Source organism: Protomyctophum bolini (assembly GCF_963924005.1).
Source record: "Protomyctophum bolini genome assembly, chromosome: 7".
Lineage (NCBI taxonomy): Eukaryota > Metazoa > Chordata > Actinopteri > Myctophiformes > Myctophidae > Protomyctophum > Protomyctophum bolini.
Window position 1 is genome coordinate 38,435,446 of NC_137868.1, and position 23,367 is coordinate 38,458,812.

Sequence of the window (23,367 nt, forward strand, 5' to 3'; positions counted from 1 at the left end):
TCGACCCAAAATACACTCATGTACTGACAAGTCTACTTTTGTGTTCAGAGGAGATAATCTGACAGAAGCCATTTTTTACCCCCCCGGTCTTTTTGCGTCTATACAGGACAGTCACTGCTGCTTGGCAGAGACCCCAGAGTACTTACCGATGGCCTGCGGGGCGACCACATGGCAGAAGAGAGAGGCGAACATGACGAGGATCATAGGATAGGTGACCCAGGCTAGGTACTGGAGAGGAATATTGCCCTTCAACTCTCCATACATCCACTTATAGGCTGAGTGACGCAATGAGAGAGAGAGAGAGAGAGAGAGAGAGAGAGAGAAGAAATGGAATTACTTCAAACGGAATAGAACATTACACTGCAAATTAAGGTCTTGTGTGTTCACAGTGCCAGTGAAAATAGGGTGCAACAAGCGGCTATATCAACACGGTATTTTGGAAACGGCAAATCAGAGCGTTGGCATTCAGCACACCATCCTCGCTGATGTTTGTGTATGACAACTAAGTCTTTACACAAATCCCACAACATCAGGCTGTCCTCGTCCCTTAAACTAATGTCTCTGTGACGAGACTTAACACAAATCCCAGAACATCACAAACTGACATCTATGTAAAAAGTCCTACATGAAGCAAACCAAAATTTCCCACTGCTGATAAACAGTAGTCTTGAAGTTGCACTTGAGTCTCGTATGCCTATCATCAGACTAACTGCTCAGCCAGCAATAATCTCCCTTTGCCCTCCAGTCGGTCGGGACCCAAAATGCTGTGAGCTAGCAAGGTCACAGACAAAGAAAGCAATCTTTACTGGGTGCTGATTTCATGATAAAGACACAATTCAGTGTATAACCAGACATTCATACTGAATCGGTGTTCACTTGACAAAAATGACAACTGAAAAATGGTAATGTCCTGAAATACTGTACAGTAGATCCCTTTCCTTCAGTAGGCGTGATGTGTGTGTGGTACTGTACCTTGCAAGCTCTTGGCACTGGCGTAGTCCATACTCCAGCTGACCAGCGCCATAGTGAGGCCTAGTAGAACCAGGAAGATCCAGTCGTCTCCCATCTTGGTCACGATGTACCGCCGCATACGGGCCAAACAGTCTGGGGTAGAGCCACAGAGAAGACTATACTGTATGTTCCATATTTATAGATGTGTAAGTGTGAAAACAATGTACTGCACTAGGATGTATCACTAGCTATAGGAGTGGTTCTCAAACATTTCCATGTCGACAAGGACCCCCTTGAACGCGGTCCACCATGTAAAAAAGGTTTGTGCCGGAGACCATCAAATAGAGGGTTTGTGTTATTAAAAATGTTCAAAAATGGCAATCCAATTGTAACGGATTGTGAGCTATGTAGATTGGCTAATGTCTCTTAGTCTCTAAGTTAGGAGACTTCGCAAGTCTCCTAACAAACTCCACTGGTCTTCAAATGATTGGCTTAAACCCTCCATGATTTCAAGGCTTCATGGGGTGTATAATTGTTAGAAAATTCTCTCACAGACTCACAGGAGATGCTGCTAGATGCCGATTAGTGCGGTGCACTAAAACGTCCTTTCTATTTTCAAATATTGTTCTGTGTTCAAGTGAATAATGCATCAGTGTTAATTAGTGTAAAAATGTTCATTGGGACTAAAAACAAAGACATGCTTCTGGGTGCTACCGTGTGCAACATTGTTTATTTATAAATGCTAAGCTTACACATGTCTGTTCTCTCCCAGGAACAAAGGGGTGCTGCATCCTGCTGATAAATGTGCAAGCCAACGTAACAACAACAAAATTGTTCTTTTTATTATATATATATATATATATATATATATATATATATATATATATATATAAATGTTCAAAACTATAGCAGAATTAGAACAGATGCTTTCCCGGTTTATATGGGTTAAAAAAAATACATCAGGTGCTCTGCAGACGATTCCATTAGTGTTAAATGTTCTCACCTTGGCATTTGGAGTAGGGGCGTGGCGTCTTGGTGGAAGACGTGTGGCTGAGATGTGACTCCAACGTGGCGGCATGTCGTTGGTGGTGGGGGTGGGGCTGGTTCCGCCGGCCGTGGCCCCTGCGGCCGGTGCCTGTGTTCTCTTCTGCCTGTCTCTTCCATTGTCTCTCTGTCAGTAAGCGAGCCGCTTCCCGCCGGGCGTAACTACCGAGCTGTTCTCTGTACTCTCCGTACAGCTGTAAGACAGGCAGCAGAAAGAAAGACCACGTTACCCACAATCCCTTGCTTGGGGGAAAACTAACAGCTACTGTATAGCAAAAGTCAGCCATGTATTTTGAAGGTAAAGACACCCTGCAGCGCTCCTGGACATGATGATGCTATATCCCAAAGCATTCCTCTGCCCGAAACCCTAACATTATTCTACATTACATTACACTACATTACCCAAAACCGTGCTTTTATTGACAGAAGCTACCGTACCACCAGGTAGCGTGGATACACAGCAGCCATATTGGAAAGAAATTGTGCCTCAAGAGACCCAAGTCATTACTTCCTTCACAGGTCTTACCAAATTATACTAACACTCTGTTAGTGATGATATTGTGCATGTTGGCTCACTGGAAACATTCTGCTCCACCTGGGTCTCAAAGTGCCAGTGCTCACCGTCCCCTGTGCCAATGTTGGCTGGCACCCGTGCCCAAAGTTGCTTGCCGGTAAGTTGAAGTAAAGTATGCACAGACAAACATTCTAATCGTTTTACGAGTGCTTCGTGACTCAACTACTGGAGGCCTGCACAGCTGTAGGCCAAACAGAGAAGACTATAATACTCATAAGCCCTTGTCTCAAAGGAGCCAACCTTGAACAAAGGAGTCTCCCGCTTTGCCGTGGCCCAAAATGTCTCCTCCTAGGCAACCCATGCAGGATGGAAACACTCACTTAAACCATTCTGGGCGGGAACGCCTTTTGGTGTTTTTTTTTTTTTCTTAAATTTTATCCCACGATTTTGTAACCCAGTTTTCTTTTTTCACCCAGTGCCAATTATCTAATGTAATCCTGGGCGCTACACTTCCTCTGCCAACCTGGGGGGGCAGCGGACTGACCTCATGCCTCCTTCTATGCATGAGGAGTCCAAGCTGCTTCTTTTCACCTGACAGAGGGGAATTTCCCCGGCCGGACGTAGCGCGTGGAAGGGACACGTTATTCCGACCAGTTCCTTTCCCCTCCATCAGGCGCCCCGGCTGACCAGGGAGAGGTAGTTTTAGAGACCAGGATTACGGCATGTTTTTGTGAGGGTATCTACCCTAGGGGACACGGGGAGAACATGCAAACTCCACACAGAAAGGCCCTATCGCCAACCCCCGCCTCGGGTATGGGCACTGATGACGCGGAGGAGGGAACACGCCGCCAGTGCCCACAGCGTCCCCAGCGGGAATCGAACCCAGGACCTTCTAGCTGTGAGGCGACAGCACTACCAACTGTGCCACCGTGCCCCCTCCCTTTTGGTGTTTTAACCATTATTTTGAACTTTATCTATTGACCACGCTACGAGCTTGGAATATATACGTTTTACTCAAATCTTTGCTTCTGGGGGGGTCCCTGGAACTGAAGACATTCTTTTAGAATCGGCCTCAGTCCAAAATGGGTTAAAGGAGGAATCACATGCTCAGAAGAAGAAGAAGGCAGAGGTGAAAAAACAGGCAAGTTTTACCGGACAGGAAAGGACAAATAAATTAGCGGGGGGGGGGGGGAAAGGAGAGAGGGTGAAAGGGTGAGAAAACTGTGACAACCGACACTGACGAGCGGGGAGAGAACTGGATCTGTTGTAAAAAAGCGTCTGGAGATAACGAGGAAGAGGAGAGGGGGGGAATGTGCGGCGTGAGTGTAAGGGATACACGCCATGCCGAATGCCCCTGCTGGACAGAAATAGACGAAACGGACATGGAGAACGGAAAAACCCCCGTCCCCGAGAGGGGGCGAGTGGGTGGGGGGTGGGGGGGGGATGGGGGGTGGGGGGTGCTGGACACGAGCCAAGTATCCAGAGGAAGAGATCCTGGAAGAGGGAACATTCCACACCTTCCCAAATACACACACGCACATTTCCACACACACGCACACACACACACACACACACACACACACACACACACACACACACACACACACACACACACACACACACACACACACTGCGTCTGCATCAAGCACCTAGACACACATTGCATACCTGCATACAGTATGTACACATACACTGATGCACACCTCTATACGCACACACGCACACAATTTATCACCCTACATACTCTTGGTCTGGGATCAGTTTTCACCACCCTTAATATTATAATCCGTTAACCGTGGCTGATCCGAGCGCAGTGGCCACGGAGTGACCCGCATAACGTCCCAGCGACGCGGCAGAGCAGCGGCTCCCATGAGGAGGCCAGCAGATCATTGGTGCTGGAGCTCAGGTTCTCACGGTGGGGGAAAGAAAGAGATCTGCTGGATCCGAGAGACCTCTCTCTCTCTCTCTCTCTCTCACACACGGGGCCGGAGGAGCCCACCGTATGCATGCACCCTGCAGCACGTCTGCAACAGCCCTAGATATAGAATATAAAAAGGCACATCTGATAGTGGGACCTGTTAATTTATTGGTGCCGCGCTAGGCTCAGTTTCAATCTCCGGTGCGGCCATGTGACCGTGTTGATGAAGTGCCCTTGAGGAAGATATTCACTAGCCTGGCACGGCCAGACTATAATATCCCTGCCTAGATACTGTATTAGTCTGGAATCTCTGAGAAACAAAATGCCCTCCGGTGATAAACCTGCCCCACATTTTGCATACCGGGGCCCTGAGGGACAAATAATGAACGCCAGCCCAAAAGAAGCGACTTGGCAACATGAGCACTTTAAACATATTTACAACTACGAGCTCACAATGCGCTGTGATGCGCTGTGACAAGCTTACAACGCGTCACAGCGCATGCAGCGTATACAGTATGATGAGCATTTATAGATCTATACATGCAGGTATTGTCACTGTTTTTAAGCCCTTTTGCAACAGGGAGGCCGCAGCCAGAGACTGTGGGCTATTTGGGGGTCGTTGGCGCGGAAAGGTTTAGTAACTGCTGTCCTAACTCATCACAACCTGCTCTTCATTATATAACGCAATGCATGCATGGCGTGAATGACAACAACATTTGAGCCTAGTCAAGTTTTAAAGGCACAGTAGTACAGTATATGTACAGACAGTACTAGGAATCAAAAAGGAAGCGCGCACATCTCAGAACACTCTACAGGTGCTGAACAAAAACAATACGTACAATGAGAACTTGGTACGCCAGGTACCTGACGAAGACCAGGGAGGGTCGAAAAACGTTGTTACTCAATAAAAGTTTGCTGGGAGCTGATATACAGTGTGTGGACAACCCTTCTTTCTCATTATATGTACAGTATACTAGTCACATTTACAGGACAGGTCAGCACGTAACCGGACCCGAGCGTTTACCGGTGAGCCTTTACTTTCAGCGGACGGTTTACCAGGAAACCCTCCATGCGACCAGCGTCAACAGTGCCACATGACAGCGGGCGTCCACTGATATAGACGTGTATAATTAATACACAAAATACTCCACATAGCAGGGGGGGGACTAGAGTTAATGCCGTAAAGGGGGCTCTTCAAAACTTGGATAATATTTTCAGCCCCGGTTAAACGTTATAAACCGCTAACTGTTTTGGGGAACAAATGCTGCACATCTGAAGGCTTACGCGGTGTCCCGCAGAGAGTCTTTAAGCCTACTCAATAGCTGCCAGTCCTGCACGCATGCATACTGTATATAAACTGTATTAACTGAGCTAACAGTGGAGCTATAATTAGGTGCACTGAGGCATGAGAACCGCTGTTGTCTTTTGTAGGCATCGTAGCCATTATGCAAACTAGTCAAACAGCTGTCCAGTCGTAAGAGAGGCCGTGCTGAAAAACAATACCTGTGGAAGTGTCTTTGAGCAAGGCACTGGGCCAAGGCCAGAACCCCCCCTAGGCTACCTGTCCACTCACTGGACAAGAGCATCAGTGCAAATATGCCATGCCAGGTGGGTGGGATTTGATGCCGCAGGGCAATGCAAGCAGAGTTTAAATCCTCAGTATTCATTTAACTATAGTTAAGTAATAATAATAATAATAATAAACTTTATTTGTATAGCACCTTTCATACATAAATGTAGCTCAAAGTGCTTCACAGGGCAAAAATAGAATACAATAAAACATAAGTAGTTAAAATGATAAAACAATGGCAAAGAACAAAATTTAATATAAGAACATAAAATAAATAAAAACAAAATAAAAAAATAATAAAAACACCACATGCAGCAAATCAGTCAGGGCAGGGTAGGAACGTGCAAATTAAAACTCAATTAAAAGCAATGTTGTAGAAGTGGGTCTTGAGCTGAGCTTTAAAAATGTCTACAGAGGCTGCCTGACGAAGGTACAGTGGGAGCTTGTTCCATGCCGACGGCCCATAGAAGCAAAAAGCTGCTTCCCCGTATTTTTTTGTTGCCATTTCTTTTGGCAACGCGAGCAGGCCAGCAGTGGAAGACCTTAGGGGGCGGTTTGGGACATATTTAGGCAGGCAGTCAAGTAGGTAGGAAGGTGCGAGACCATTGAGAGCTTTATAGACAAGTAAAATTATTTTAAAATCAATCCTAAAAACAACCGGAAGCCAGTGCAGTGATGCCAAAACTGGAGTAATATGTTCTCTCATCTTAGTTCTAGTTAAAACTCTGGCTGCTGCATTTTGGACGAGTTGTAATCTGTCAGTTGTTTTCTGTCAGTAGACCTGAGGCCAATTCTAAAATAAATTACTTCTAAAACAGTTTTCTGAAAAACCTATGTTTCTATGTCAGTGGTGCTCAACCTTTTTCATGTCCCCCTAGAAGCAAAGATATTTTTCAATAGCTAAAGTATAACATAATGCTTGAAACACCAAAAGGGGTTCCCGTCCTAAATGGGTTAAAAAATGTTAACCATGGCAGATCCGAGCATAACTATTTATACATGTAGTACATGCTCAGAGTTAAATTAACACTGAGGATTGCATTGTAATATGCAATGGGGGTTAGACAATACAGTATAGGCCTATGTATGCTGTTTTTTTGGGGGGGGCTTTTTATGCCTTTGTATTGATAGGGAACAGTAGACAGACAGGAAAGGGGAGAGTTGGGGAGTGACACGCGGCAAAGGCTGGCGGGCTCGGGAGTCGACCCCGCGGCGCACCGTCCGGCTGGCTTGGCAGCCGAGGTGCCCAGACGGTTGAGCTAACCGTCCAGGGTAAATAGTTTTTAACAATAGAGACACAGAAGGGTGAGCCTACAGTATATCACACCTCTGTGGCATGTGAAGACAAGGAAGTATAACTAGAAACAAAATTTCAAGAAATTTTACTGGGTGCCTGAAGCTTGCCAAGTCTGTGCAGCATTTGAGCCACGGACCACCATTTGATGACATTTAGCCTCAAGAAGGGTCCATTTGGTTACATGTGAGCCAGGTCTCCCCATTGACTTTCAATGGGGTATTTTGTCTTAGTTTATTGCGCATTACGTTGCCACCAACATTCTAATGCTAACATGCTATCATGCTAACATTTTAATGCTAACATGTTAATGCTAACATGTTAATGCTAACATGCTAATGCTACATGCTAACATGCTAATCCTAACATGCTAATATGCTAACATGCTAATGCTAACATCTAATGCTAAGATGTCTGAGCTGTAAGGGTCCATTTGGTTTCGTTCAGAGGGGCGGACCGGTTCCGGCGAGCCGCCCTGCTTCTGAAACGGTCGAGAAATGACAGAGTTACGTGTTTCCCCGATTTTCTCCATTTACTTTCAATGAGTGTGTGTGTGTGTGTGCACATGTGTGCATGTGCGTGCATGTGCGTTCGTGTGTGCGCGGGTGTGAGAGGTGGTCAACTTGGTTTAAGTGCATGGAGCAAGTTTCAAGACTGTAGCATGTTGCAAACAAAAGTTATAGCTGTGTAAAGGCCAGCCAATAGGAATACAGAGGGGCGGGGCTTAAGCAATTAAGCCATTACAGCTTGTTCCTCTTGATGGTCTACGTCCATGTACCAAATTTTGAGGCTGTAGCATGTTGTAAACAATAGTTAGAGCTGTGTAAAGGCCAGCCAATAGGAAGACAGAGGGGCGGGGCTTAAGCAATTAAACATTTACAGCGTGCTCCTATTGGTGGTCCAAGTCCATGGAGCAAGTTTCAAGACTGTAGCATGTTGCAAACAAAAGTTATAGCTGTTTAAAGGCCAGCCAATAGGAATATAGAGGGGCGGGGCTTAAGCAATTAAGCCATTACAGCTTGTTCCTCTTGATGGTCTACGTCCATGTACCAAAGTTTGAGGCTGTAGCATGTTGTAAACAATAGTTAGAGCTGTGTAAAGGCCAGCCAATAGGAAGACAGAGGGGCGGGGCTTAAGCAATTAAACATTTACAGCGTGCTCCTATTGGTGGTCCAAGTCCATGGAGCAAGTTTCAAGACTGTAGCATGTTGCAAACAAAAGTTATAGCTGTTTAAAGGCCAGCCAATAGGAATACAGAGGGGCGGGGCTTAAGCAATTAAGCCATCACAGCTTGTTCCTCTTGATGGTCTACGTCCATGTACCAAATTTTGAGGCTGTAGCATGTTGTAAACAATAGTTAGAGCTGTGTAAAGGCCAGCCAATAGGAAGACAGAGGGGCGGGGCTTAAGCAATTAAACATTTACAGCGTGCTCCTATTGGTGGTCCAAGTCCATGGAGCAAGTTTCAAGACTGTAGCATGTTGCAAACAAAAGTTATAGCTGTTTAAAGGCCAGCCAATAGGAATACAGAGGGGCGGGGCTTAAGCAATTAAACATTTACAGCGTGCTCCTATTGGTGGTCCAAGTCCATGGAGCAAGTTTCAAGACTGTAGCATGTTGCAAACAAAAGTTATAGCTGTTTAAAGGCCAGCCAATAGGAATACAGAGGGGCGGGGCTTAAGCAATTAAGCCATTACAGCTTGTTCCTCTTGATGGTCTACGTCCATGTACCAAAGTTTGAGGCTGTAGCATGTTGTAAACAATAGTTAGAGCTGTGTAAAGGCCAGCCAATAGGAAGACAGAGGGGCGGGGCTTAAGCAATTAAACATTTACAGCGTGCTCCTATTGGTGGTCCAAGTCCATGGAGCAAGTTTCAAGACTGTAGCATGTTGCAAACAAAAGTTATAGCTGTTTAAAGGCCAGCCAATAGGATTACAGAGGGGCGGGGCTTAAGCAATTAAGCCATTACAGCTTGTTCCTCTTGATGGTATACGTCCATGTACCAAAGTTTGAGGCTGTAGCATGTTGTAAACAATAGTTACAGCTGTGTAAAGGCCAGCCAATAGGACGACAGAGGGGCGGGGCTTAAGCAATTAAACATTTACAGCGTGCTCCTATTGGTGGTCCAAGTCCATGGAGCAAGTTTCAAGACTGTAGCATGTTGCAAACAAAAGTTATAGCTGTGTAAAGGCCAGCCAATAGGAATACAGAGGGGCGGGGCTTAAGCAATTAAGCCATTACAGCTTGTTCCTCTTGATGGTCTACGTCCATGTACCAAAGTTTGAGGCTGTAGCATGTTGTAAACAATAGTTAGAGCTGTGTAAAGGCCAGCCAATAGGAAGACAGAGGGGCGGGGCTTAAGCAATTAAACATTTACAGCGTGCTCCTATTGGTGGTCCAAGTCCATGGAGCAAGTTTCAAGACTGTAGCATGTTGCAAACAAAAGTTATAGCTGTTTAAAGGCCAGCCAATAGGAATACAGAGGGGCGGGGCTTAAGCAATTAAGCCATTACAGCTTGTTCCTCTTGATGGTCTACGTCCATGTACCAAAGTTTGAGGCTGTAGCATGTTGTAAACAATAGTTAGAGCTGTGTAAAGGCCAGCCAATAGGACGACAGAGGGGCGGGGCTTAAGCAATTAAACATTTACAGCGTGCTCCTATTGGTGGTCCAAGTCCATGGAGCAAGTTTCAAGACTGTAGCATGCTGCAAGCAAAAGTTAGAGCTGTGTAAAGGCCAGCCAATAGGAAGAGAGGGTTTGTGTGTGTGTGTGTGTGTGTGTGTGTGTGTGTGTGTGTGTGTGTGTGTGTGTCCATTTGGTTTCGCTCAGGGGGGCGGCCCGGTTCCGGCGAGCCACCCCGCGTCTGAAACGGTTGACAAATGACAGAGTTTCCCCGATTTTCTCTATTGACTTTCAATGTGTGTGTGTGTGCGTGCACATTTGTGCATGTGCGTGCATGTGCGTTCGTGTGTGCGCGTGTTTGAGATGTGGTCAACTTGACCTTGAATCATTAACAAAGTATCAATTTCACCTGAGCTTGGGGCAGGGCTAGTCTATGCGAATGCAAACACGTAAAAAAAAAAAAGTCAGCACAGTGACTCAATGAGAGAATTTGTTCAGATATATGGTCCGAACAAATTGCTCTAGCGCAAAAAGTAAAAGTCGAATGCGATTTTTGTTTTCGCCGTGAGTGACCCGAGACATTGAGGTACGCCGTGTGCGATCGTGGTATTGGTACGATAAAAAATGTGGTTATAAGAGCGAGTTAAGAAATTGTGTTTGTGATGAAAAAAATGCTGACTCATTCAGGCAGTTAACATGGCGTTTCATGACACTTTATGATGGTACACCTGTCGCTTTCAGGGCTGTAGTTCACGTACCATATGAATCTGGGCTGTGGTTGTGACATTGGGTGAAAGAGGACGAGTGTGGCTACAAAATTACCGAAACCCATGCGTGTAAAGTTAATATTTTGGCCGTGAGGACGATTTGTTCTGAGAATTTCGCTACAGTTTTGACACTGGCCGCTCACTCTGACCCGCTCTCTCTCTGGGCGTGCGACACTCTAAGTCGAGATTTTTGCTCAGACCACACACACTTTGAACTGCGATAGCGGGCAAACCGTGCAACGTATTCGAATTCCGTCTGAACCACAACAAAGTCGATTGCCTCGTGTGCTGTTTGACGTTCAAATCGTGTTTCTACGTAACAGTATGCCAGAGCAATGTGGCTCTAAAGTAACGCGTCGTTTTCTGTTTTTACCCGTGTTTCCCCATTGACTTTGAATGGGGATTTTTCGCGTAGTTTATTGCGAATTACGTCGGCACGGTAACGCGAATCGGAAAGAAAAGCACAAGCACACCATTCCCGGCCGAGCCGCACGTTTTGATGTATATATTGCGGGGCTTTGGTAAACCGTGCGGCCGGCCATAGCGGTCAAAGTTTCGGAACATATACGATTATTATTATTAAGTATTGGTTTCGGATTTCAACCTGAGTTTCTGCCATTGCATGGCAGGCACCCAGAATGAGTTTCTGCCATTGCATGGCAGGCACCCAGAATTATCGTAATACAGGTAAGTGCCTTTTGCTTCAGTGCCACAGAGATTAGCCTAAACCTAAAGGAATCTATGCATTTAAATAGGTATTTAAAAGCAGTCATATGGCATTCACAACCCCCACAGATAAAGATATAGCTTTGCCTTGCCAACACCCGATTTCAGTTTTTTATTTTATCCACAGATTAAAAATATAAATTAGGTATCTAATCCTGCTGCAGCAGGACTTCTAACGAATGTATTTAAAGTGTCACAAGTTTGATTCTTCAAGCTAAATTCTCTTCATGCTGTGCCGTGATTCTAACAGCGGGACTCAAACGTGTACATATTAAACACTTTAACCCCCACTGTGTGCCCGAGTAGCTCAGTTGGTACCGTAGAGCAGTGGTTCCCAAAGTGGGGTCCTTGAGGGAGTTCTAGGGGGTCCCCAGCTAATGCAGCTATGGGTCTGTAACTCAGAGTGTACAAATGGAACCAAATGGAACCAAATGGAACCAAATGGACCCGTTAGGTTCCATTTGGTTCCATTTGTACACCCTCAGAGTTAAATTAACATTGATTTTACAATATAAATTGGGGGTCCCAGAGATATAAATGTCATTAAATGGGGGTCCGTAGACTAATGCATGTCAAACTGGGGGGGTCCTTGAAATTAAACAGGTTGAGCATCACTACTAGAGCGGTAATAATCTTCTCTTATGGGGGTCCCTGGCATATGTTTTCAAATGGGGTCCGCGGGCTCATTAGTGTCAATTTGGGGGTCCTTGACATGAAAAGGTTTGGGGAACACTGTTGTAGAAGCACAGCATGGGTTCGTTCTCGGGCGCCGCCAATACTATACTAAACCCGATGTACTTTCAGCTGGATAGCTGAAACATGTCATTAATTATTATAAGGCATGTGGAGCAATAAACTATTTTCCGAGCATGTCTGAGTGCGACCTTTTGCTTGATGTTTTGTTGAACGCTTTGAGGACAACGCAGCAGAGAAGTCAGAGCGAGGTTGCAACAGAAACAAGTTCCACCACTACAGTACTCATAGTTGGCATCCCTGGCATCACTGAGGCAGTTGATGAATGTCCTCCATTTCACTCTGTATTTTATTCAGCAGTTCAATTCAGGAGATCTCCCCAGTCGAGCCCACTCTCTGACATGATGTCTGCCACTTCTTCTCCAGCTGTTCCTGGGGCGACCTCGTTTGCTTTTACCTTGGGGGTTCCATTTCGGGTGATGTTTGTAGCAGGTTTTCTGAGTGTGGCCAGTGCAACTCCAGACTTCTTCCTTTTCCACAGACACGCTTACTTTGTCTCTCCACAAGATGTGTAGGATATTTCTCCCGTGCTGATGAATGTTTGCAGCCTGTGTGTGTTGGGTGTTTTGCTGTCCTCCTGGCATCACTAGCAGGTCATTAAAGGCCTCTTTTTTGTTAAGATTGCTAAAATAATTGTGAAATTCTTTTACAAACATCTCAATCTCTTCGTTTTGTCTTGTTTATTTTTTGTTTTTGTTTTTTTGTCTGTGCATTGTAATGTCCGTATTGTGGTTGTTTTCCTATGTTGTGTTGAAAAAAGAAAAATGTGTGGTTCTATATACACTGAATTGTGATTGAACAGTTTCAGAGCCTCAATAAAAATACATTGAAAAAATAAAGAAGTGAAATTAGACCAGTCATTCTCTCATTGGGACAACCTCCAATGAACGGAATATTCATGAAATTAATCAATTCTTCATTTCATTTGGATCAAAGGTGTCCCCAACCCAAGCCCCCAAACATTTAGCACCCTTTTTGCAGTTTATGATCTTGTTTTACAATCATTTCATGGTCTAAATTAATTGCATAGGTGAATGTAATAAATTGCCAGGTGCAGACATACTGGATAAGTGTGTCTATGACTTAACTGCGTGTGTGCGGGTGCGTGTGTGTGTGTGTGTGTGTGTGTGTGTGTGTGTGTGTGTGTGTGTGCGCGTGTGTACAGTTTAGTTTAGGGCTTAAGAGGTAAAAAAAAAGAAATACTCAAATATAAATGTGATTAAGTTATTACCTTTTCCTGGTCTGTTCCTTTGAGCATGCTGTGAGAGACCACCTCTGCCCCTGTTCTGACTCCACTGTCCAGGTCTACAGGTGACCTTACTGAGCTGTACTGTACTGTACTGTACTGTACTGTACAGGAACGCTACGCACAGTCAACCAAAGTCTTTGTAGTGGCGGCGGGCCCACTACGGAATATACTGTACAAATGACAGTCTTTCCAGAGACAATAAAGTGGCCACAGAGCCAGACACTGGCAACCAAAGTGCCAATATTTTATTCTGGACACAGAGCAATGAAAACCAACGTTTTGGCAGCAACTGGAACTGCCTTCTACAGGGTGACCTCACCTCACACAGACACACACACACACACACACACACACACACACACACACACACACACACACACACACACACACACACCGTTGACCACCAGTACACTACTTATTAACAACACGGAACAATCCATCACGGGACTATAACAAGCAATCAATCAATCCATCCACAGAGAGAGAGAGAGGGAATGCTTCCACTCTCGGGCCGTGGCTGTGTGTCCTCGACTGATCTGTATCTCTGACATCACCATATCTTATGGCAAATATAGTATATACCCTGTGGACTTCACTGACCCACTGACAGCCCTGTAGTACAGTACAGTACAGTAGTTCACTGCCGCTCTTGGCCGTGGATTCTGCGTCCTCAGCTGATCTGTGTCAGACGGATCACACCTCTCGTTGTGTTACGTTCGATCAATCAACCAATCAATTTAACTACTATATACTGTACATGAACCCTATAGCGCAGTGGTTCCAAAACCTTTTCATGGGTCAAGAACCCCTGAATCAACATTTATTAGCCTGCAGACCCCCATTTGAAAAAGATATGCCAGGGACCTCCATAAGACAAGATTTTTATAACGGTTCTAGCAGTGATTCCCAGTTGGACATGCATTAGGTTACAGAGCCCCATTTAAAAGCATTTTTATCTCTGGGACCACAATTTATATCGTAAGATCAATGTTAATTTAACTCTGAGAGTGTACTACAAATGTACACTCTCTGAGTTACAGACACATAAGGGTCCATTTTGTTCCTAACTATCATTTAGGTGGGGGTCCCCTGGAACTCCCTCAAGGACCCCTGGGGGTCCCCGGACCCCACTCACGGGAACCGTGGCCGTAGCGTCCCTATTCTGTGGAAAACTAATCCTCTCCTGGATTCCGTGTTGAATGAGGAATGAGTGGCCCTTGAAGCTAGTCTCCCACCCGGGTTAGAATCCGTACCTCTCGGTGTGGGGAGGAAGTAAAACAAATTGCAGCTTTAAGGCCTTTACACATAAAGATGAGTTGAGTTCAGTGGAATGGTGAACAAAGCAAGAGACAGCGTGAGAGGCATGTTGAAAGCCGTGATACATTACGGTTCCTGATAGCTTTGCCCTGTCGCCATCTTTCATCCCTGGTGTTTGCCCTGTGTCATGCTTTGACCCTGCCTGGGTTTCTGTTCCGTACGGTCAGACCACGATGACATCAGCAACAAAACCATCACACACAGACGCCGTATAGGAGCAGTGGTGGGGAAAAGTACTCAATTCTTTTATTTAAGTAAAAAGTACCAATACTGCAAATTTAGACCTACTTCGTTACAAGTAAAAGTACGGAATTGAAAATGTACTTGAGAGAAATGTACTTCCAAATGTACTTAAAGTACTAAATAAAAGTATTCATATTGCAGAATGTCCCATTTCACAAGTTCAAAATGTGTAGAAAATCTAGAAAATAGCCGATCGGCTATTTTCAAATGGCCGAAATGTATAGTGTTGAAGTGGTTAGTTAATGTTAAACTTAAAAGTACAAATTTTGGCTCCGAGATGTAGGGGAGTAGAAGTACTGGAAATTGGAAATACTCAAATAAAGTACAAATACTTCAAAATTGTACTTAAGTATAGTAATTAAGTAAAATCACTTGGTTACTTTCCACCACTATGTAGGAGGTTGTAGGAGCTAGTGTACACTACAGCTGTAATCTTCTACAATGTCAAATCAAGAACATTAATTTAACTTCTGAGAATGTAAATACAGACCCTTGTGTTCCAGTTTATATTCATTTAAACACATGAACCCTAGCGTATAGGTTACCTATTCTGGTCAAACATTGTTTTGGTGAAAATACGCAAACAGTTATTAAGTCGTCAAACAATGTGTCATATCATTGCTATTTTGTAAAGGGATTTGGTGTAGAGGGGAAAGGAAGGGGACCGCGGCCAATAAGGTGGTTAACCTGGCGTCCCTATTTTGTGCATGCCATTATATTGTCAAATCTTGAACAAAACAAAACAAGAGAATAATGAAAATAACAGATTGTAAATCACCTATTTTCTTTTGGTCATACGATAAACTATATAGCGTAAAGACTGGAGAGTCAGCCTCTATTTATGATTTAATGTTTTTGTTTTGTGTGGTGTCAATGATTTGTACGTGTACACGCACAATTTTGCACACAGGTAGGTATATAAGCGAAAAAATATATAACATGAGAAGTGAAAACTAAAAGAGATCGCTCTTTTAGTTTTTGCACACTGTTGGCTCCACCAGTTGTAGGATTCTTTATTGCACCTCCTGAGTGCTGCTCTCTCTCGCCCTTCGTCAGACTGAGAAAGGGCGAGAGCCCTGAAACGTCACAGCAGCACTCAGGGGCAATAAAAGAATCCTACAACTGTTGCCAAAAAGTCTCAACTCAACTTTATTTATATATATATAGCACATTTAACATGACAAAGTCAACCAAAAACAAGAAACAGTGTGCGAGCGTTCTCTTTTTAGTTCTGATGATTTGTATATACTCTATGGGAGTGGTTCCCAAAGTGGGGTCCGGGGACCCCCAGGGGTCCTTGAGGGAGTTCCAGGGGGTCCCCCAGCTAAATGATAGTTTGTAACCAAATGGACCCTTATGGGTCTGTAACTCTTCGAGTGAACAAATGGAACACTCCCAAGAGTTAAATTAACATTGATTTTACAATATAAATTGGGGGTCCCAGAGATAGAAATGTCATTACATGGGGGTCCGTAGACTAATGCATGTCAACCTGGGAGGTCCTTAATTAAATTAATCGTGTTGAGAATCACTGCGAGAGCCATACAAATCTTCTCTTATGGGGGTCCCTGGCATATCTTTTCAAATGGGGGTCCGCGGGCTATAATAAGTGCCAGTTTGGGGGTTCTTGACATGAAAACATTTGGGAACACCTGCTCTATGGAACCCCTGTGTGTCTGGAATAAAGTTTGAATTGAATTGAAATACATTAAATTAAAATACAGGGCATAACTGGTTCATGTTCATGTTCAAGTAACACTCTCATACTGTGGGCTCATGGCCATGCACCCTATATACTGTACTGCCTACTTTGTTGACCGGTGTCCCTCAGGGGTCTATACCATGTCCCCTCCTATTTCCCCTCTTCAGTGAGATCTACAATCTCACAACAACACGTCGTTGTGAGCTTGTAGATCTGCTATTTCCGTTGAATGTTTGCACCAGAACAAAGACACTGTGTTTCAAGGGCCTTGCTCAAGGGCACCTTTTCAGCAAGAGCAGCACTAAGACTAAGAATGTTCCTCACTCACTCTCCAAACTCAGACTGCCCACAACTAGTCTGATAATTGAACCGGCAAACCCTCATGTATTTAAGCATATAGTTGTCTCCTGCCTTGGTATACTCTCGGGTGGTTTATCAGGATATAAGGGTATGATCTAGCTTAAATCATGGTAATGAGATGTCAAAGGCTGTGAATTAATGCATGAGTCTGTGCGTAATGAGTCGGCCTCCATTGGCTAATGGTACACAGAGACTACGACAAAGGAATTTATTAAAGCCTGATTCATATTTGCCGCACGTCAAAAATAGCAGAGCCACAACACGTCACGTCCGTGACACCTTGCACGCTTCAAGGTCTGCTCTTTTTTTCTGTGCGACACCGTGGTGTGATGGAGCATAAATAATGTTTAAATAAAAGGGAGAGAGAGAGAGAGGGGTTAGATTTAGAGGAAAGGCAGCGAGGGAAAGAAGAGAGAGGTAGAACAACAAGAGAGAGACAGGGAGGCTAGAGTTTGCAGGAGAAAAACAGAGAGGGGGAGAGGAGCAGTGTTGCCATGCCTGCGTATTATAAGCCACTTTGGGCTTGTTTTTTCTCCGGTAAAATCGCTTGTAAATATTGGTAATAATAATATAATAGCACCTTTCATGACATGGTAAATGGTAAATGGTGCATTTATATAGCGCCTTTATCCAAGGCGCTTTACATAGATTGTGCATTACATTCACCCATTCATACACCGATGGCAGCGGAAACCATGCAAGGCACCAACTAGCACATCGGGAGCAATTAGGGGTTCAGTGTCTTGCTCAAGGACACTTCGACAGTAACTCTGGGGGAGCCCGGGTTCGAACTGGCAACCTTGCGGTTCCCATCCAGGCACTCTACCCCTGAGCCACCACCGCCCCCTGACATCAAATGCAGCCCAAAGTTGCAGATTTTTGGGGGCTCGTTTCTAAAAGGGAAGTTGTTTCCTAATGTTTAATGACCTAATGACATTTTAAGCCTTTTATTTAGGTGCTCGTATACAAAAAACGACTAGTAGTTTTTGAGTGGTGCAACCACTCCAAGGAACAGCAATGTTCGTGTTCACCTATGTGTACCTATGTGTCCGCCTATGTGTTGGTTAATGAGCACCAGTATATGACTATGAGTACCAGTAGGGGCGCTGCTGTGCCAGAAACAGAGAGAGGGATAGTGCTGCACTGTTGCCTGCTAATGAGAGAGAGAGAGAGAGAGAGGTGGGGGGCTGGATTTGCACCACTCAGCCACTAAGGCTTATTTGTGTCCTCTCCTCCTTCTACATTAAGTGTCCGTTCCAGGCTTGAGGCGCGTTGGTCTCTAGACTCCCTTTGTTCATTTTCTCATATGTATTTGTTCACCGACCCCCACATCTAAAAATATTTTGCGCCAGGGACCCCCATGCCAGATTTGTATTCTACCCTTTTTCAAGATTTTCTTATGAAAATAGCAGATCTACAAGCTTGTAGATCAGCTATTTTTCCAAAAGCTAATATTATGTGGCCTATTAATGGTCACTTCTTTTCGGTTGGTTTTCATATACCTCGTTGCTTATTTCTCTCGCAAAATCTGGCAACAGTGGAGAGGAGAGAAAAATAAAAGAGGGGAGGGGCAGAATGAGAGAGAGAGGTAGAGAAAGACAAAGAGAGAGAGAGAGAGAGAGAGAGAGAGAGATTTAGACAGTGAGTGCTGCTAATAGTCGCAGAGAGGGTGAAGGGCAGTGTGACTTTGAGACTTAATTAAAAAAGAATAAGAAATTCCTGTCTCCCTTATGAGAGACAGTGAACGTAGCATATTCATAAATATCCATGTGAGAGCATGTTCACAAGCATGTGTGTCTGTGTCTGCTAATGAATATTTGAAAGTAAAAGCACGCACGCACGTGTGTGTGTGTGTGTGTGTGCGTGTGTGCGCGAGAGTGTGCATACGCGTGCACGTAAATAAGTAAGAGTTAACTTGTGTGTGCGCACGATCAGCCTTACAACAATATAGCCTTGTCCTGTCTTGTCCTCTAGCACAAGGTTAATGATAAAATCTGACCCGTTCACTGACGGACATATAGGGAGATTAGGAACGAAAACACACACACACACACACACACACACACACACACACACACACACACACACACGTCACAAACACACACACACACACACACACACACACACTCTCGCGCACGCACACACGCACACACGCACGACGTGCTGCTGATGTATTTCAAATACAGTCTGCTCTCTTATGCTTAGAATTTTACATAAAGAGCCAATTAACCAGAACAACAATAACACCATAGCAATTTCACTGGGAAAACGACGTGGGTGTACCTCTTCCAAATGCTATTCCAGCTGTCATGTTCTAATTAAGGCATGTGGACACAACTACAAGCATGACAACAAATGTAATTAGTCAATTATTACACATCCAACGTTACCATGTCACAGTATTAACAAATATGCCAGCAAGTTACCGTATGTATGTAGGCTATTTGAGCCACTCTTAGATAGATAGATAGATAGATAGATAGATAGATAGATAGATAGATAGATAGATAGATAGATAGATAGATACGTAGATATCTCTATAGCCTACTTATAGCGCCTCTCAAATTGATCACCTTATTGATAGTCACACTCTCGCTGCGAATGACCCTCGACTCAAGTTGCCCATTTTGAAAAGAAGATGTAACAACAGAGGTCTCCATGAAATCCCCATGAAATAACACTGCAACAAGAAACCTAGAGCAAATGTCACGTAAACTGATATTCAATAAAATGGGAACAAAGGCTGGCAAAACAGCTTCAAAACACACGGGACGGCCCTCTGCAATGCCAACGAAACACCTATTATTCACAGAGGAAAACTAAAAACAGTAGGTTCCTTTTTGACATTTCAGCCAAGGTGACAAAAAGTCATGCCTCTATACTGAGGGTTTTTCATGATAAACTTCAAAGAAAATCAAACTTCAAACAAAATCAAACTAATAAGCTACTCTCAACACGTACTGGTCTGTCCTCAGACGTAGAAGCCTCAGAGAGAGCCGCAGGGCCTGATGCACAGTATGTTTGGACAGTTTTTCCGGACTATGACTAAGAGGTCCTGGCCAAGTCTCAGCCCAAGCCGTCACGAGTCTTTTAGTGCCAACTAAAAAGCTTGCCTTCTTCAAGTCAGACGTGTTGAGTTGCCGAATGAGCACGCTTAATATAAAAACAACATCTTTTAAATTATTTTATTGGGACATCCCTACGGAACGATAAATATAAATGAACTGCCTTGTGTCAATAATCAAAGGCTGCAATTTTAAATGTTTCTGGAATGTTTTTTGATGTCCCACAGTTGTTTTATGAGTCCTTCATGAGAGAAGTAATCCGTACTATCAGTGACATGGCTACACATACAGTACAGTTGACAGTATGTGTAGCCATGTCACCGATAGTTGACAGTCAGCTTTACATGCTGTAAAACCCAACAGTAATGGCATATCGGATGAGATGTACGGTACATAACAGTATCTGAAGTGGAAAACCAGTGTGTGTGTGTGTGTGTGTGTGTGTGTGTGTGTGTGTGTGTGTGTGTGTGTGCGCGCGCAACAAATCAGCATCAGTTGGAGAGAGAGCGATTGGTCTCTCAACTCATACAAGTTGAGAATCACTCCTAGAGCCGTAAAAATCTTCTCTTATGGGGGTTCCCTGGCATATCTTTTTATATATATTTTTTATCCCACGAGTTTGTAACCCATTTTTCACCCCTGTGTCAATCATCTAATGTGATCCTGGGCTCTACACACCCTCCACCAGCCTAGTCCCCATTATGGGGGACAAGGGGAGAGCAACGGACTTGAACTCATGCTTCCTTCATGCCCGAGTTTCCAAGTTGCTCCTTTACACCTGACAGGGGGCATAATGTCAGGCATATCTTTTCTAATGGAGGTCTGCGGGCTAATTAGTGTCAAGTTGGGGGTCCTTGATATGAAAAAGTGTGGGAACCACTGGTTTAAAGTGTACAACCCTACTGTGGCGAGGGATGGGTGACATGAAATTTCTGTCTAAGTTATAATTATTAATTGCTGTTATGGCCGAAAACCGATATATATTGATATATCTCATTCCGTTTTTGTTTTTTAAAGAATAATAATTTTGTCCATTCCGAAAAAGGCATATAAACACTGAATTGGCTCTTTATTGCAAAACTAGGGATGCACCGTTATTGAAATGTTGGCCCATATAAGTATGTGCCAACAATAATAATTATAACAATAATACAATAATAATTGCCCATCCCTAACTCCAGCATCACATTCTGGGTATGTCATAATAAATTAAATAAAACTCACAATGTGCTGCTATTTTTGTAAAGATATTTTGTGTATTCGGGGGAGGAAAGGGACCAAATATCGAAACCAAAAAATGGACTTCTTTCGACAAAGCATGTACGGTTTGTAGTTAAATATCAAACAAATAAAGTTTTACCCTGGCCTTACTGATAAATAAGTAAATAACTGACTGTGCACAAACTTTATGCACATTTACCGTTTATCAATTGCGTAACAACCAATTCAATCTCTGCGACAAATCACCTCGCAATATTCAGACTATTCAATATTTTATATCCAATGAATAATCAAGACCTTACCAGAATTTGGTCTATGTTCAGAACGGTCTCAAAAGTGTTGATGCGCTCCTCTCTCATTTTCTGTCTGCTGTTGGGTCAGCGTATGATGTGTTCCTCCTACTGTATGTACAGTACAGTATGTGATGTGCAGTCATTTCCTCCTCTCTATATACTACTGTATCCCAGTGTTACATTTGCCCTCTGCTGTCTTACACCGCCTTCCAGTGTGAGAGACAGGTTGTACCTGCTACCTGTTCGCTTCCAGACAGTGTGAGAGACAGACAGGCTGTACCTGCTACCTGTTCCCTTCCAGGGAGAGAGACAGACAGGATGTACCTGCTACCTGTTCCATTCCAGGGAGAGAGACAGACAGGTTGTACCTGCTACCTGTTCCACTGAGGGAGGGTGATACAGTATAGAGCTCAATGACTGACAGGTATGACCACCAGAGTACAACACGCACGCACACACGCGCACGCGCACACACGCACACACGCACACACTCACACGCACACGCGCGCGCGACAGGAAAGAGGACTAGAGGTTAATGCAGACACTTGAAGCTTGACAATAAGTTGTCAGCAGCTCTTAATTCTGTTGGGCTTCCTTCCCTCAGTCTGCCAGCCAGTCCAGCAGATTCCTACATGCCGGCCCAGAGACTCATAAACGCTACTGGTAGCAAGCCATCTAGCACGATGAACACACACACACACACACACACACACACACACACACACACACTGCGGCATATGGTACGATTTGGAACTAGGCTCTTAGGTTGGACGTTGCACTCAGGACAGTCAGCATGCGAGTCTTAAACAGATTGTCTATTCAGAAAACAATCAAGGACATTTAATTACAATGTTTGGCTCAATGTTTTTCCCGGACCAAATGTCTTTGGCGAGGCGCCCTGGTGGCTCACCTGGTAGAGCATGTGCAGAACATCATGAAGGCTGAATCCTTCCGGCAGCTGAACCCGGGTTCAAATCTGCCCAAAGGCCCTTTGCTGCATGTCATTCCCTCTCTCTCTCTCTCACGCCTGCCTTTCCTGTCCCGTCTGTCAAGATGACACGATGCCCAAAAAATAATTGTAAAAAGAAAATGTCTTTGTTGGCCCCTTTGAATGTCATCAGTATTAAACATTAACAGAAAGTATGTGAAGTGAAATCACACACAGGCAAATCCAAAATGTATCAGACAGATGGTAGATATAGAAGCATAGCCAAGTATCATGTGTAGTCGTGTACTGTATAGTCTATCACCAGAAGTATGGGCATATCAAATAGACTGGCACAAAACAAGTGTATAGCTTACCGAGCCTGTATGCCAGGGGAGAACTGAATGTTGTGGATTTTGATTGAAAGAGGGTTAGAATTAAACATAAACGTATACAGCTTTTAGCCATCAACGTCAGAGAGAGACCTGTCCTGCAAACTAAAAGATTTAAGTTCAATCGCCATCACACTATGGATGAAATGTATAGGCCAGACTTTCAGGTCCACAGTGGCGAGTTTCGCGGCGTAGAAGCCTACGCCCGAAAAGCCTCAGCATCATTCCAGCGGGACTTTGAGCTTTTGCCACAAACGGTAGAACCAAAGGGTCTCTTAGCTTTCCACAAAGAAAAATCACACCTGTGTGAACTGAGTGGTGCAACTCCCCTCCTCCCCCCCCCCCCCCCCCCCCCCTCTCTCTCTCATTAGCAGGCAACAGTGCGTGCAGCACTAATACTATCTCTCTCTCTCTGTTTCTGGCAACAGCGCCCCTACTGGTA

At 44.4% G+C, this 23,367-nt stretch overlaps 1 protein-coding gene across 3 annotated transcripts in view; it reads right to left on the minus strand.

The window, feature by feature from the left end:
• clcn1b (chloride channel, voltage-sensitive 1b) overlaps nt 1-23,367 on the minus strand; it is a 68,492-nt gene that overhangs the window by 37,111 nt on the left and 8,014 nt on the right. For 2 of the 3 annotated variants that reach the window (XM_080768120.1, XM_080768121.1), the window contains exons 1-4: nt 21,618-21,790; nt 1,955-2,189; nt 973-1,104; nt 147-275 (exon numbers count right to left, since the gene is read on the minus strand). In XM_080768120.1, coding sequence (XP_080624246.1) covers nt 147-275; nt 973-1,104; nt 1,955-2,189; nt 21,618-21,674 — 553 coding nt within the window. In that variant the 5' untranslated portion in view covers nt 21,675-21,790. Of the gene's footprint in view, nt 1-146; nt 276-972; nt 1,105-1,954; nt 2,190-21,617; nt 21,791-23,367 lie in introns of those variants that run through there. The other variant, XM_080768122.1, reaches the window with a different exon arrangement.